General features: G+C 38.8%; 1 protein-coding gene across 4 annotated transcripts in view; it reads right to left on the bottom strand.

Moving 5' to 3' along the window:
* The window catches only part of LOC114652156 (pikachurin), a 261,111-nt gene that overhangs the window by 91,351 nt on the left and 152,041 nt on the right, over positions 1–17,719 (bottom strand). For 2 of the 4 annotated variants that reach the window (XM_051927677.1, XM_028802386.2), the window contains exon 8: positions 6,954–7,022. The exons of the other annotated variants lie outside the window; for them this stretch is intronic. In XM_051927677.1, coding sequence (XP_051783637.1) covers positions 6,954–7,022 — 69 coding nt within the window. The remainder of the gene's footprint in view (positions 1–6,953; positions 7,023–17,719) is intronic. 4 annotated transcript variants of the gene reach the window in all.

The following is a 17,719-nucleotide window of genomic DNA, read 5'->3' as shown; positions in this document are numbered from 1 at the left end:
AAAAAAGGTATGAAAATAATTTATATATTTTATAATTCATATATTTTAATACTTTACAACAGTATTCTATCGAACTCTAAAACAATTTATTTGAAAATCTTAATGATTTTGCATTGGGTAGCTGAGGCACTGTTATAGACTAATGAGATAGACTTAGCTAGAGAATGAAATAAAATCTTCAAGCTACAAAATGTGAGTGGAAGATTCACAATAACCAGCAGTAGAGCTCTTTGTTTAATCGAGTGCATTGTTTGTGGGGTTAGATGTTTGATTTGACAGTTACGTTGGCATGGTTTGCATCCTAATACAATGAAAGTTATTTTAGACCCTATACTGGGTAGTTTCTCCTTGACCTCCTTGTGGCTCATTTTGGCCAGTGTTGATACTCCACACTACTATTCTATGTGTTACTGGGGTAACAAATCTACTCTAATAAGATAAAGCTACCTCATACCCTGCAACTCCCGACATTCTTTTTAAAGACGCCTTTCTAAGACCGCAGTAGCCCTTTTACATTAAGCATAAGATCAATGCTTCACAATAAATGACTTAAGTATTTATTTGGTCATAATTTCCGATGTTTTGTTTTAAAATGCAGTAGGTAATGATGTACCGTGCCACACAAACGTTGCGATATTAAAAGGTTCCTTTTGTGTACTGCCTCCTGTAAGTGAGAAATAAAACAGACATTTAAGATATGCTAGGAAGTTTTTCTTTAAACGTAACAACATTTGAAGTTTTACAAATGAGAGAAGAGCATTCAGTTCATCAAAGTTGTTTGGTGAGTTTACTTACATTCAATATGCGGTCAATAGCACCATAAATGAACATGGGTTTTATTGCACTTGGAACATAAATAAAACTGTTAATGTATGCAACATATAACAAAAATTGTTTATAGTACTGACACAGGCCTTGGTAAATGATATCATAAACTCATAGGCCAAAAAATGTGCTACACATTGTACAACAATGTTGCTTACACAGTTAAGTTGAAGTACTCCATGCAACATGCCGAGACAGCTTTTTTTGCATTTCGAATTGCACTCTTTAGCTCTGAAGCCCAATCTTTAGGCTGCAAGTCCAAATTGCCTTCTCTGAGAAACTCACTTTGAATGCATAAAGGTCTCAGTTTCCACTGCACATAACAAAACAAAATGGAAGCCTATCATTCCTAAAGCTGTTCTGATGTAAGACAGACTGGTCTTGCCAAGAAAAAGACAGAACTGTCAGAGCTGGCTGGGTGATTGCACAAATCACTGCCAGCTCTGCCAGCCTTTCAAAGGTTTGGTCTGAATGTAGAAGATACAGTACTGTGCAAACGTCGCAGGCCATCCAAGAAAATTATTTTTAAAGCTAGCTACCCGGGCAGTAAGTATTTATATGCTTATGAAAACATTATATAACATTAAAATAACAACAAATAAGAATGACTACAATACAAAGTAATAAAAATATCTTATGTTTTTAAAAGCAATTCAGAATTTTGTTTGGAATCTCCTGAAATGCAAACCTGAACCAATTTGCTTTGGTTCCCCTCTGTGTATTTTTTACAAGCAGTCTTTGTGGTAAATTCTTCCAAGATTCTTGCAGGACTTGCCATAAACTCTTGTTTTGATGTTGCCAACTTTTTCTTCTTTTCGTTGTCCAAGTAATCCCACGCAGCTTCATTTATTTTGAGGCTGGAGTGCTGAGCAGGCCAGTCTAATACTATTAGTGTTTCATCTTCAGGTATCCATTCCAAGCACTGTATGTCTTAATTGTGTTCACAATCTGTATGAGGTTGTTAACATTTGATTTATTTTCTCAGCAGTCATCATTCCATTGGTTTTGACTAAATTCTTTCAACATGAGGTCCCCAGCTCTAGTCCTGCAGCACTACTGTGGTTGCAGGTTTTCATTCTAACCCTTTCCTTAATTAGTGACTGGTTTTACTGCTATTTAACTTTTTTGCCTTAATGTTAATTGACATGCTATATAAGACTCGGACACCTCAATTATTTATTTTTTTGTAATTAGCAGCCAAACCATAATGAGACACAAAACGAGCCAAAGCATAACTGGCAACCTGTGTCCGTCATACAATATCGGATAGTAAAGAACAGTCTCAATAATATTGTTTTGTTCAGGTCCACAAAACTTGTTAACAGTGTTTATAGAAAAAAGAAGATCAATAATTTTTGAAACATCTGCTAGTCAGAATGAGAGTACAAACAGGCCATGGAAATAAATAAAGGGTTTAATTAACAGGAAGAATCAGTTTCTAATTAATAAACTATTTGGAGTAGAATTAGTTAGAATTTGAGGCCCCAATTTAGCAGGTTATCTGTTGGCTTACTTAATGTCTTGTTGCTGTTTTTGTGCAGTTTATGGAAAAAATGAAACAATTCAAAGGACTGAATCGTAAAAAACAAGTCAATTAAAATGAAGGGAAGTTAATTAGCAGCAAAAACTGGTCCCTAATTAAGAAAATGGTTTGAATGAAAACCTGCAGTCACAGAAGCACTCCAGGACCGGAGTTAGAGACACCTGCCCTACGCTGTTACCTGAAATGTAATGTTTTTCACAACACTAAGCTAACTAATTTAATTTCGGGAATTTTTGTGAGTTTATTTCAACCCTTTTTATTAATTCTATCATTATTCTCTTGTTGACATTTTATGTTTTGTTCTTGGTATGTTTGCCAAAATTTTGAGACTATCTTTACATGGCCATATTATTTTCAGTTGTTATGCCTGTTGACTGTGACGTGTTATGTCACAACCAGTGATAAGTGAAACAGACAAGTTTCAATTCTTGTGATTTTGCGATTGCGAAATGCATAAGTCATTATAAGATTTTTTTGGAGTAGAAAACAATGAATATTGCTCCTGTCACAAATGCACATAACAGGAGTATGTTGGAGGCTCTGCAAAGGAGGTGAAATGGAGGAACCAGTCACTAACCATTCATTCTTCTTCCACCCTAGAGCATAGGACAAGTCAATGGAATATGAATGGCCTTACTGCAACAGTCCCACTTCACCCGTTCTCAAACATCAGAGCCGGCTAGAACTTGATGTTAAACACCAACATCTGATGGAACCACAATAGCCCACAGAAGCCTCTACTGAAAGCTTAATGCTGAACCACTTAGTTTACATTATTGTTACATTCTCGTATACATAGTATAGAGAAAGTATAGGAATCGTGAAAAAATCTGATGTCGAAATATTGATGAATCTTGACGTTCCTGAGTCCGAAAATACCATGTATGCAGAAAGTAAAGGAATCACGAAAAAATGCAACCTAGAGATTTTGATGAATGTTGACATTTTAGACCTTCCCAAGTCTGAAAATACCATTTTTGAAATTATGTCTGTCTGTGTGTTTGTATGTCTGTGTTTAAACACGATAACTCAAAAACGCTTTGACCTCGGTCAACGAGAATTTGTGCACCTGCTTTATATCAAAATTAAGGAATCCTATCAACCTTTGGGCCACTTCCGGCAACTGGAAGTGGTACTTTAACTGAATACTTTCACAAATTTTCAAGTAAACTATGGTTATAATTACAGATGATTCAAATTCTGTATAGATATTTATAATGATAAAAAGCAAGCAGATATGAAATTTGAGAAAAATTACTCAACTGGAAGTAGTATTTTATTTAAACAACTATCCAAATTTTTTGTATCATGGAAATATAAATGTGTACATGATATTAAAACACTGTATTCAATATAATGCATATTCTTTCAATAGCTATTATTAATTTTACTTTAATTTACACATCATCAGTTTAACATGTAAACACTGAACGTGCCATGTAAATATAAAGATGTAATGGGAACAACAAACTGCTATGTCCACGTTGTGTTCCTGGTAATAAATTTAATTTTATGATTTTTTTTTATTTCCGCCATCATTATCATAATTAAATGTAGCTAAGTGCAGTTTTACCTATAGCAATTTATTGCAACAAATATTATATAATACTATATACTATAACTCTTTTTACTTTGCACATAATCTAGGTAATGCATGCGTAATCTTGACAAAATCCCACCACCGTTTTCGACATCCCTAAATGCGACAATATTATTTTAATATAAAGTTTGATTATAAATAGAGATAAATGATTGTGTATCGATATTATCAATTAGTTATAATGAGAAATAAAGACATATGATATTTGAGAAATATTGTGAAACTGGAAGTGGTTCTGATGACCTTTTCTTCTATGTCAATATTTGAGAAAGTCGAGGGGAGCACACTCCCAATTCTTTTTGTTTGTTTTCCTTTCCCCACTGTTTCTTAGCTTTGCTATTTAACAAGGTTCTCTAGGAGTCCCCAATGTCTTTTACATTTTCACACTCCCTAAAAAATCATTCACACCTTTGTGTGTACCTCTGTTTTTCCTGCCTCTGCATAACGTAGGTAATGTGCAGCACACCAGTAAAATCAATTCTATTTAGTCAATAACTCTTGTTCACATCACTGTGGAGAAGTGACCTTTAAGTATTGTTCTTCAGGTGCAGACAGCTATCGGGGACATCCAATACATTTTTTATCTTCACATTTCATCAAGACAGCTTGATCACCACATCTTAAAAATCCAGTATGGTGTGCTAATGCTCATTGACTACTGCCCGGTCGATATTAATGTGTTACCGTAGCCGTTTCCAAATCTCCCCTTGTATTAGTCAAGTATGTGTGGATAACATCCAAGACATCAAGTTATTTGTTAGACTGCACCACTAGCACACCCGGTTCAGCTAAACAAACCTATCAATTTGAATCAGGCCTGCTGGTGTGGAATTTAACAAATCCATAGAATGGCAGGGGTGTCTCAAGGAGTGACGCCTGTGTTTTCTAGCTACAGGGCCTATAAGAAGTATTCAACACCTTGGAAGCATCTACATTTTAATTTTAATTAACGTTGAATCAGAGTCCAGATCCTTGATCCAATTGAGAATTTGTGGCTGGACTTGAAAAAAGGCTGTTCACTGACAATCTTCATACAACCTGACAGAACCTGAGCAGTTATGCAAAGAAGAACGGGGAAAAGTGCAGTGTCCAGATGTGCAAAACTGATTGAGACCTGTGCATACAGAATCAAGGCTCTCATGGTGCATCGACTAAATACTGAATTGAAGGGGGTGAATTCTTACATGATCAATTATTTTGAGTTTTATAGTCGTAATTAATTTAGATCACTTTGCAGAGATCTGTTTTCACTTTGACATTAAAGAGTCTTTTTATGTTGGTTGGTATCAAAAATCCAAATTAAATCCATTGTGATTCAATGTTGTACAACAATAAAATGTGAAAACTCCCAAAATGGTGAATACTTTTTACAGGTAATGCATCTCACTTGACACCATTTTGCTTTTGGAATACACAAAGCATACGTGTTACTTTTTATGTTTGATTGGTGTTTCCTCTAATGTTATATAGAGTTTATGGAATATTGTATAGTATTCTCACAAGCAATCACTTAGTACACAGATAACAAGCTTTAAATATCATTTTCTTGCCTGGCCTAATAGTTTTTTCACAGTACTATATGTGTAAGTATTTAAGAAAAGAAGAAGAAGAAGAAGAAGAAGAAGAAGACACTACGTTTATATAGCACTTTTCCAGACACTCAAAGTGCTTTCCATGGAGAGAGGGGAGCCACTACCAATGTGCAGCATCCACCTGGGTGATGTGACGGCAGCCATTTTGTGCCAGTATGCTCACCAAACATTAGTTATTAGGTGGTGAAGGGTTGAGAGTGATACAGTAATTAGCCAATTAGAGATAGGGGATGATTAGGTGACCAGAATGACTAGGCTGTTACGGGCAGTTTATCCAGGGAAACATTCTGTTCTTTACAAAAGATGTCCAGGAATGTTTTATGACCACAGGGAATCAGAACCTCAATTTTATGTCTCATCTGAAAAACGGCACCCTGTTTGCAGCAGTGTTCCTGTCACTGTAGTAGAGCATTGGGATCCACACACAGACTACAGGATAAACATTGCCTGTAGGCCTCTCCAAAACCTATTCCAGCAGCAACCCAAGATTTTTCCTAGATGGTCTCCCACCCAAGTAAGTACATGCTTAGCTTCAGGTGGATTGCTTGTTCTGAACTGCAGATGATTTGGCTGCTGGCCATCGAGTCAATCCGTAGTTATGCTCATGTGAGTCTTCCATTTAATGGTAGATTTTGGCTGTGTCAGAGAAGCTTGTCTTCGATTCTGTCTAATTCTATTCAACTGTTTAAACTGTAAACACAGCGTATTAATGTGAAATGATGAGAAGGGATTTTATGAAGCCTATCATATACCTGCTTTGATAACGATATTCTTGTAATATTTCAAGTTCCGTCTTTGCTTCTAAAAAAGAACATAGCAAAAAAGAAGTGGAATTTTTATCTATAGTGTTATGTTATGCTCAGTGAGGGAAAACCCTGCAAATGAAGCTTTATACTGACTGTTCTGCTTGAATTACTTGGCTCAGAGCTTTAATGCAACAAAAGTGTCTCATATTTTAATTACAGAAAGGACAGGTTATGTTTTAAAGATGTTATTTGATAAGATGAATCATGGAGCTGTAACGACAGTCAAGCACTTAATATTGATTTCTTGTTATCTAAAGTACAGTCTGAAGCACATGCTATGCTGGCACTGGCAGAGCCCATGCAATTCCACATAAGATCACATCAGTGAGTTCACTTCATGAAAAAATAAATAAGTCCAGCATGTAATCTGCCTGCCACCACCACCCAATGGGACTCACTTTATTGGGAAATCAATAAACAGTATTATGAATTGTACCTAACGTACGGTCAGAGCTCATGTGATCTTATCTTGTTAGACTTGAACTGTCAAGCCCAGAGCTTTAAAATTGCAATGAATGGCATAATGATAGTGAGAAGCAGAGAAGGCGCAATGCGAATGGAGATAAATTAGCACATAGCACTTGTACCTGCTAATCTGTAACCATACTTTTTGACATCATAGCGGAAACTCCTCATAGTGGATAACCCTCTCACAGCTTGGCAAAAAGAAGAATGGAAAAGGTTATCAAAGCTCAGAGGAAATGCACCAAATGAAAAATGTGATCTGTAGCAGCATTGGCTACAGCCGTCAATGTTGCAGCTACTATACATACAATGCCAGCAAAAAAGTTACTGTTCTCTCTTTAATTTTGTGAAAACCACCATAAAATGAAAACATTTTGAAAATGAAAAAAATGGATTTATCAGTCTAAACAAACAGTTATCCATCATTTTAAACCCTCTTCGTTCAAATTAGAGTCATGGAATCAGGAGTGTTCAATCAATATCCATCCATCCATCCATTTTCCAACCCGCTGAATCCGAACACAGGGTCACGGGGGTCTGCTGGAGCCAATCCCAGCCAACACAGGGCACAAGGCAGGAACCAATCCTGGGCAGGGTGCCAACCCACTGCAGGACACACACAAACACACCAAGCACACACAAGGGCCAATTTAGAATCGCCAATCCACCTAACCTGCATGTCTTTGGACTGTGGGAGGAGACCGGAGCGCCCGGAGGAAACCCACGCAGACACGGGGAGAACATGCAAACTCCACGCAGGGAGGACCCAGGAAGCGAACCCAGGTCCCCAGATCACCCAACTGCGAGGCAGCAGCGCTACCCACTACGCCACCGTGCCGCCCACTCAATCAATATGCATGTACTTATTTTTCTGTAGACTCTTAATGTTATTTTTATTGACATATATTATAAAAAAAATTATGATAGCTGTAATTTAGTACACTGAACTTTTCATACTGGGTGGCACAATTGTTAGCAGTGCTGCCTCATGTACTTGTTCTCCCCGTTTCTGTGTGGATATTCTGGTTTTCCTCCAACATCCCATATACTGTATGTGTTTCCCTCCATTCATCCATTATCCAAGCTGCTATATCCTAACTACAGGGTCACAGGGGTCTGCTGGAGCCAATCTCAGCCAGCACAGGGCACAAGGCAGGAAACAAACACCAGGCAGGGCGCCAGCCCACTGCAGGGCACACACACACACACTCACCAAGCACACACTAGGGACAATTTTAGAATCGCCAATCCAGCTAACCTGCATGTCTTTGGACTGTGGGAGGAAATCAGAGCATCTGGAAGAAACCCACGCAGATACGGGGAAAACATGCAAACTCCACGCAGGGAGGACCAGGGAAGTGAACCCTGGTCTCCTTACTGCAAGGCAGCAGCGCTACCACTGCACCACCGTGCCGCCCCTGTTTATGTTTGTGTTGGGTTAATTGGTGATTATAAATGGTGTATTGGTCTCTGTCTTTTACCCTGTGCTGCTGAGTGTTAAGAATTGGGAAAAGTTAGAAGGTTAGAACATTTTTCTGGCTTAAGAGAATTTTTTTTTGGTTTGCTTGCTTAGCTTTTGTAAGCTTAATTTTCAAAATGTAATGAGTCTGAATTGTATTTCTTGGTTTGAGGAAGATTTTATTTTCATTTCATTTAAATTTGTAACTTTGTCCCATTTAGCATTTTAGAAGCTGATAACTGGTTATTAGGGGATCTTGCCCAGCTTTTAGGGACCTCTGCCCTGACGACTCACTAGTAAATTAGTACCTGTAGTAGTAGTTTATTTATACAGCGCCCTTCACAGACAAATGGTCACAGAGCGCTGAACAGCAATACAATACAAATACAACAGTTAAAACAAAACAAACAAAACCAATTAAAGTAAAAATTACAGTGTAGCACCTGAGCCCCCTTGTCCATGGTACAGATTTGACCAATGAACAAGTACAGTTAGACAGTTTCAATTTTGACACTGGTTTTAACTTCTAGCGTTTTTGTCTCGACTCGGTTAGTGATCTGGTAACCCCACAGTAAGTCAGCAACGCAGCAAGCTTTTGTGATTAAAAGTGATACAAAATTAGATTGGGTTAATACAGTAAGTTTTGTTATCTTGGCAATATGATGGGCTCTACTGGTGGGGCAAATTTAGCAGTGACCAGGGGATTGTGGTGTGGTTGGCAAATGTTCAGAGAAGTATTATCATTACTAAACTCCAAGGCAACTTCATTAAATATGAAAAGGAGAATTTATTCTGCTTGTGGACATACCTATATGCTATATGGCATGGCAATATAATCTGAGAGAATTGAGATGTGTATGACAAATGGATGCATGATGTGTCAGAATGTAGATGATGCAGCAGAGTATATTGAACCTACAAGCACCGTCGTGCAGAGGCACTGCCTTAAGTGGTTAGGGGTATGTGATGTAAAATGATGATGACAACTGGGTGAGGCGAAGTCTTGATCTATCGGTGGAAGGTAAGCGGCCTAGTGATAGGCTGAGAAAATATTGGACCGATGAAGTGAGGAGAGACATGAAGAAAACACCGCTTACAGATACACATGATAGAAGTCGATAAAGAAACGGAATTTGATGTAAAGGGGCCCATCACGGGTTATCCTGAAAACTAGCCGTAAAACTGAACTGGTGATGACTGATTATGTTTTGGCTCTTGTAAAATAATAGAATTTTAGTGAACAATGCTTTGCATTTCTTGTCAGACTACAATTTATATTAAACCATCTGGCTCGATCAAGCTCACAACCTTTACAAATGGCTTCCTTCTGTTCTTGATTATATTCTGAGTCTCTGGAAAAGACTTCTTTTTATTTTTTATTTTATTTCAGAAAGAAACAAGTATCTCTTGGTTAGCTGCTTTAAATATTATAGCATTTGCTCTTTAACACTAATTGCCAGAAGATTACCCTGGTGAACAGTATCAGTATGATGGGTGGTGGGCATCTGTGTTTTTGAGCCATCAGGCTGCTTTGCATTCTCCTAACTGGACTAACTCTAGAGTTCAGCCTTCCAATGACATAGAAATGGATTAAGTGGGATCAAGAATGTTATTTTTATATTCATTCCTCTTTATATTTTCCGATCATGCCTAATGTAGCATATGGCCACATAAAAGTCTGTTCTGGAACGAATGGATGAAAGAGAGAAAATATCTTTAAATAAATGGGTAAATATAGTTACCCATTAGCTTAATATGCACATCTTTGGAATATAGGAAGAAATTAGGATATGTGGAGAAAGAGGATGCAGTTACCAGGAGAACATACTAATGCCACACAAGTATTTACTAGGACTGGAAACTCAATGCTCTTAAACTGTGAGGCAGCAGTGCTTATAAATATTCTTACATGGTGCTCTTCAATATTTAATTGCTACACAACATGTGGGAATCAAACCATTTTCATATGAACATTTCACTTTTTTCCATCCGTTAATTTATCTATAAATTGTTTTTTTCTGTATCTGAGTATGAAAAGGTACAAGGGGTCCACTCACACCCAGTTGCATTGAGGTACTTTAGAACTGCAGTTCAAACTAATGCATACAACTGTGCAAAGAAATGCAATAGCATGCAAGCACCACACAATGGAGACTCGTTATTATGAGGCAGCAACTATACACCACCAGCATTGGATGGACTTGGTAGAAATTATGTTCATTTTAAATTGAATAATATAACATTTTGACAATTATTCATAAATAATTATTTATGTAATTAAGTATGACTATGTCAACAAGCAAAAGTCCATCTTACTGTAAGTCTTGCTTCTCATTTAAACACAGAGATAGCACAGTGTATTATAATCTATTGTTTGATCAACACTATTTCCTTACCATATTTTTAAGCAGGACATGAGGAAGACATTAGTTTATTTTGCTGGTAATGCACATATTAGACATTCACTAGTAATTGAATATATTGCAATAAAATAAACATAAAAATGTAAAAACACTACCATCCAATTCTCTGAGCACCTTTAGTCAAAAAACAATGTGATGCAAGCAGAAGGGAGACCCATGTTTTTATTTAACGCCAGATTAACAGACCCCACAATGGTTCCGGTAGAATCTTCTAAATCATGGTTTGTCTGCTTTATCTAAAAAGTTTGATGCACAGAATATTCTTCATTTGTTCAGTCTTTTTTTTTTAAGTACTAGAGGGATGTGCCCCCTGCTCGCTTCACTTGCCCAACCCCCGGGGCATGCTGCGCGCCAGCCACTTCACTTCTCTGCCACTCGTGTTGTGAAGGGGGGAATACTGAACGCACGCTAAGGAGATGCAGTCGGATCAGCTGCTGGTTTGCTGCCGAGTTGAGTGTTCTGCTTGTCGCTCTGCACGTCGATCATTTAAAAGCCTGTGTAGCAGCTGTCCTTTTGTCTCACTGCCTGGTCTTGCGGGACGTTAAAGTGTCTCCAAGAAAATCACGTATCATCTCCTTCCAAGCCTTCCAAGTTTTTTTTTATAATAGAGAGATAACCTTTAGTAAATTAAAGAAGAAAATACCAAAATACAACATGCATTGTAAAAATGAAAGCCCATCGGTACTCCATGCTTAAATAAAATAAACATACTTTTCTGATTTTAGGATCACACGGAAGCAGAATTTTGTTGCCAGGTGTAAGACGAGAAATAACTAAATATGACCCTTGGTCCATTGCAGGATACACTTTGGATCTTTCACTCACTCATAGCAGACTGGGTTAGGAATATGGGAGGATAGCAGGAAGATTAAATTAAATTAATTGAGAGCTCAAACTAATGTTTTAGATCACTTTGAAGTTAACAGTCACAAACAAAGCCATGCCACCTTGACCATGCTGGAGAACTGGGTCACCTTAAAATAAGGTATCAGTCTTAAATGTAGCACTTAAATCCTAATGAGATTTGACATTGCTTGAGTTGCCCAGATCTTGAGCCTTGTTCTTTAGTACATAAGCCAAAAAGAGCTGCTTCTTGGGATTTACAACTATACTAAGTGGAATTGATTCCAAGCTCCATGCTTTGCTGGTGTCTGCCAGCTCTGTTGTTTTTTTGATCCTGTCTCATAATTGAGTGACGTCCAGATTGCCAAGCAGTTAGCAATTTGTGATACATGTTGATCTGTCTCTGATTTACCAGAACTAAGCTCTTAATTCAATTAACAGAGTTTAACAAGCTTGAACATCCAGGACTTTTTTCCCTTTTTATGAAGAATGGAGAATGGAGACTACTGGCACCAGAACAAGGTGCTCCTGTTTGCCTGTAAGTGAGAAAATTTGGTTCCTGATACCTTCCGTGAGGAAAGGATTAGATGTGTCATAATTTTGATAACTGTAGAAGTCAAAGTAAAAAGGGAAACAAAAATAATAATAATATCTGAAATGAACTGCTCACTCACTGCAATCCCAAGCTGTGCAAGAGTGAAACAAAGAGAAAAGTACGCTGAATAAAGTAAAATGTTTGATAGAGGATGAATATTATGTAAGCTATGATTGCAAGCAACTCATTGATGTCAAACAAAATAATTTGTTGCCTCCCATGTAGGGTATTTTGAGGAGATCGTTCCTCCCCCAAACTATGCGACTGTTTAATTCCATCCGGGGGGGTAAATGTTAACATTTATCATTATACATAGTTATTGTCTGTTTTTCACCTGCATTATTATCATTCTTTAATATTATTTATTGTATCAGTATGCTGCTGCTGAAGAATGTGAATTTCCCATTGCGATTAATAAAGTATCTCTATCTATCTATCTATCTATCTATCTATCTATCTATCTATCTATCTATCTATCTATCTATCTATCTATCTATCTATCTATCTAGATTGATTATCTTACTGTGCACTTGGATATCAACTGGATATCAATCAATGAAATTTCACCATCATTCCCTGAAGTTAAAATCATTAAGTTTGCAATTTGATGTAACATGTACATAATATTGTTGAGCAACAGTATTTGGAACCTCAATGTCTTATTGCATTATTTCTAAGTATGCTACTTATGAGGATTCTCATAAAGTATTGCAATGCACACGGCAACGAAAACACAGATAGCGTACAGACGTTTTTTTTCCTTTATGCATATTTGTTTTACTGAAATCAGACTCTTCCTAATTGAACTTCCCTGCCGTTACCTCCAAGGAGAACACCATTAAAAAAACAAATACCAGCATTCCATCCAGCTGATGCTAATGATTTCTTCTTCTATACCATTCCACTCTTTGTCGCCTTTCGATAATGTTGGGTGGCACAGGGCCTCTCAAATGTAGCATTCTGGGTTCCATGTCAGTCATCGTCTGAGCAGGATTTGCATGTTCTTCTTAAATCTTTTGGTGGGTTTCGTTTTAAGTACTCTAGTTTTCTGACCACAGAACCAAAAACATAGGAATGTGGCAATTCCATTCTCCCCATATCTTTGTGATTTTTTTTTAAAGAAGTCAGTTTTCTTTCCAATATTTTGAGTGTATCTGAGTATGTGCATGAGCAGGGTTACAATCAACTGTCTCAAAGTTTAGCTGTATGATTAATGTTGCTGGGACCGGCTCTGGAATACTGGTAAGCCTAAACGGGATTAAACAGGTTTGTGAATGTTATATTATCAGGTCAGGTTGGGGAGCATGCACTGGTACTGTGTGTTGCTGCATCCACCACATGACGAAACAGCTCGGGATCCTGGTTGGCAATCCCCCAGGAAGACACGTGGTCCAGTCCCACCCTCCAGAAATGACCATCTATCTACCAGAGCCAGGTGTTACATGGGCAACCCCTTGGCCTGGTACAGCCACTCAGGTCTTCAACAAAGAGGATCCTGTGACCCGGATCACCCTCTGGGAATCGCGCCACAGGCCATAGGTAATGTGCCTCATACAGGACTCCATGAGCAATTATTCATTTGACATAAAAGTCAAACCAGCGTTACCTAAGGATTCTGTGAAGAGACACAGTATCAAAGGAGTCATCTTCGTCACAGGTCACTGGTCACAACTATATAGCAAAACAGGAAGCACCAGGACTCTAAAGGCTTGAACCTTCGTTCTTTTGCATTGATATCAGGAGCGCCACACACCCCTTTCCAGCGACTTCATGACCCCCCATGCTCTCCCAATCCGTCTACTGACTTCATAGGAAGAATCACCAGAGACATGAACGTCGCTGCCGAGGTAAGTAAACCTCTTAACTAGGTTGACACTCTCTCCGCAGACAGACACACTGCTGATGGTTGTGCCCAAGAGATCATTAAAGCCCAGGATCTTGGTTTTTATCCAGGATCATCGCAAGTCCAGACACAGACTCCTCAGAGCCCCGATCAGAACCTCCATTGAGTCCACGAACATCACAGCATCGTCGGCAAATTGAAGATCAGTGAATCTTTCTTCACCAACAGATACCCAACAGCCGCTGGACCCCATAACCCTGCCGAAAACCCAGTCCATGCATGCACTGAACAGAGTAGAAGCAAGAACACACCCCTGACAAACCCCAGAATCAACTGGGAAAAATGCAGAGGTCCTGTCTCCACTCTGCACAGCACTCACAATACCAGTGTACAGACCAGTCATGATATCCAATAACTTTGAGAGGATCCTGCAAAGTCTCAGGATGTTATGTTATGTTAAAAATATAATATAATGTTTGATATAAATTTTAATGAAGTGAAGTTCTTACAATATAACCTGAAATCTATCAAGTGAATTATAAACATATACTGTACGTAAAAGTGATTTAAATTGAGTCAATTTTGAATTATGTTCAAGTTAAATCTGACACATTATGTCAAACTCTGAAGTATGTCATGAATTCAGAATATTTGAATGAATGTTATCAGTATGCATCAGTTCCATAGAAATCGGTCAGTAGGCCCCTATTGAATATACTGAAAGGATGAAGAGGTTTATTGTGAGCAATTTGATGAGTGATAACATTGCTCACACACATTAATATCAAAAGTTTTGTTTGCTAAGATGTATGCATACTGAAGCACTAGTCGCTCAGTGGACTCATATATTTCAGTTTTTTATTCCATCCATCCATTATCCAACCCGCTATATCCTAACTACAGGGTCACAGGGGTCTGCTGGAGCCAATCCCAGCCAACACAGGGCGCAAGGCAGGAAACAAAAACCCGGGCAGGGCACCAGCCCCCGCCGGACACACACACCAACACACCAAGCACACACAAGGGACAATTTAGGATCACCAATGCACCTAACCTGCATGTCTTTGGACTGTGGGAGGAAACCGGAGCACCCGGAGGAAACCTACGCAGACACGGGGAGAACATGCAAACTCCACGCAGGGAGGACCCGGGAAGCAAACCCAGGTCTCCTTACTGCAAGGCAGCAGCGATACCGCTGCACCATAGTGCCGCCCAGTTTTTTATTTTTAATTAAATTTGTAAAAAATTCTAAAATCCTATTTTCTCTTTTTCATTGCAGGTATTGAGTGTTGCTTGATGAGGGAAAAAAATAATTTAAATGATTTAGTAGAAGGCTGCAACATAGCAAAATGTGAACTACTTTCTGAATCCATTGCTTTATGCTTTACTAGAAACATAAATTTGGTGTGACCAATGTATTTACAATGTGCTTGAAAAATAATTATTCAAGTTAAATCAAGTCAAGTTGGGGAGCATGCACTGGTACAGTGTGTTTCCGTACCCACTACATGACGAAACACTTCGGGATCCCTGTTGGCAACACCCTAGACAGACATGCGGTCCAGTCCCACCCTCCAGAAATGACCCTCTATCTGCCACAGCCAGGTGTTACGTGGGCGACCCCTTGATCTGGTCCAGCCACTCGGGTCCCCAACAATGAGGATCTTACGAGCCAGATCACCCTTGGGGAAATACGCCACATGGCCATAGTGCCATAACTGATGCTCCCTCACAATGCAGATAATGTGCCTGATTCGGGACTCCATGAGCAACTGCTCATTCGACACACAGTCAAACCAACGATACCCAAGTATTCTCCAAAGAGACACAGTACCAAAGGAGTCCAGTCTTCGTCTCAGGTTACTGGATAGCGTCCATGTCTCGCAACCATATAGCAAGGCAGGAAGCACCAGGATTCTAAAGACTTGGACCTTCGTCCTTTTGCATAGATATCGGGAGCACCACACACTCCTTCCAGTGACCTCATGACCCCCCCACACTCTCCCAATCTGTCTACTGACTTCATAGGAAGAGTCACCAGAGACATGAATGTCACTGCCCAGGTAAGTAAACCTCTCAACAAGGTCGACACTCTCTCCGCAGACAGACACCCTGCTGATGGCTGTGTCCAAGAGGTCATTAAAGGCCTGGATGTTGGTTTTTATCCATGACATTCTCAAGCCCAGACACTCAGACTCCTCACTCAGTCTCTCAAGTGCCCCGATCAGAGCCTCCATTGACTCCGCAAAGATCACAGCATCATCAGCAAAGTCAAGATCAGTGAATCTTTCTTCAGCAGCAGATGCAATTATTAGTTGACAATAATTTAAGAAAGGGTTATTAGGTCCAGAAAAGTGAGAGTGCAGTAAGGTGTTCCACTTAGGAGCAAATAAAACTCTGCTGTATCTTAATCAAGATGGGCAGTAAGGGTGCTACCCTACTGTTGTGTTTTTGAATTGGGGTGCAAGAATGAAGAGATAACTGGTATGGCAGAGAGAACCCTAAAAAAATATCCCCAGGAATTTAACAGGGTCACGTCAATGCCAGATGGGACTGGTCTCATAACACAGAGGAAATATATAAGAAAGGGCAGAGGAGACTCTTTTTTTCTTAGAAGACTGTATTTCTTCAATATGGATAGTGACATCCTTTACATGTTCTGTAACAATGTGATGGCCAGTGCAGTTTTCTATTTTGTGGTGTGCTGGGCTGATAACATCACTTAAAGAGATGCCCACCAAATTAACAAACTAATTAAAAGGGCAGAATCAGCTATGAGATGTGCTCTTTATCTACTGGATGTAGTAGCGAAGGAGAGAATGAAAGTAAAACTGAGTGCCGTTATGAACAAAGCTGCACATCCACTCTCTGACATGCTTTCACTGAGTACTTTCAGCCATCAACTTATTCAGCAGAAGTGCATAAAGAAATGCTGCCGTGTGTGATGAATGACCTGGAACAGAAGGCTTGGGTATCAATCAATTTAGCCTTTTCCAAGTTTTTCAGTAACAATACAGATCTAAATTATAAAGAAATTGTGAAATTTGTATTAGTTAAGTTTTAGGAATTGGGTTGCAACAGGAGTCTCAAAGTTCAACTTTTGGACTGGTGAGGGAAAGATTCTATCAGAATATCAAGGACATAGAAAGAAGGTACCGGAGATGTTGGGATGTCACTATGATGGTGGGCTACTGCTAGAAGATTCATAGGAACGCTCCAGAGAAAGTGCATAAATGACGGACTACCAAACAAAGTTCTGAATCAAAAAACGAGGAAATGACAAAAACTATTGAAGTTATATGCAAGTCAATGAATATACTGTATATTGCTAATTTCTTTATTTATATGTTTAAACATTGGTTAAATATTTTCATGTTAAATTTATTTAAAACAATATTGTATACATGAATACATTGTGAATGTGTTAAATTTTAATTAAATTTACATTTTTTACATAGATGTGACGTGTGTCACAGGTGACTGGGTGTGGTCGGCAATCAGCTGCCTATTTAAAGGTCTGCCTCCCGACAATCAAGGCTGGAGTCGGGTGAGGAGCTGGACGAGGTCGGTGAGAGAAGGAGGCAAAGAGAGGCCCTGTGTGTGAGAAGAGTTTGGGAAGAAGAGAGATGGCTAATGAGAGCCAGGACTGTGGGACTGTGGGGAGTAGTGTTGGTGCACTTATTGACTTTGTAAATAATAATATGTACAATAAATGTGTGGTGATG

This window comes from Erpetoichthys calabaricus, chromosome 5 (genome assembly GCF_900747795.2).
Source record: "Erpetoichthys calabaricus chromosome 5, fErpCal1.3, whole genome shotgun sequence".
NCBI classification, from domain to species: domain Eukaryota; kingdom Metazoa; phylum Chordata; class Cladistia; order Polypteriformes; family Polypteridae; genus Erpetoichthys; species Erpetoichthys calabaricus.
This window is presented reverse-complemented; position numbering and strand designations above follow the sequence as displayed.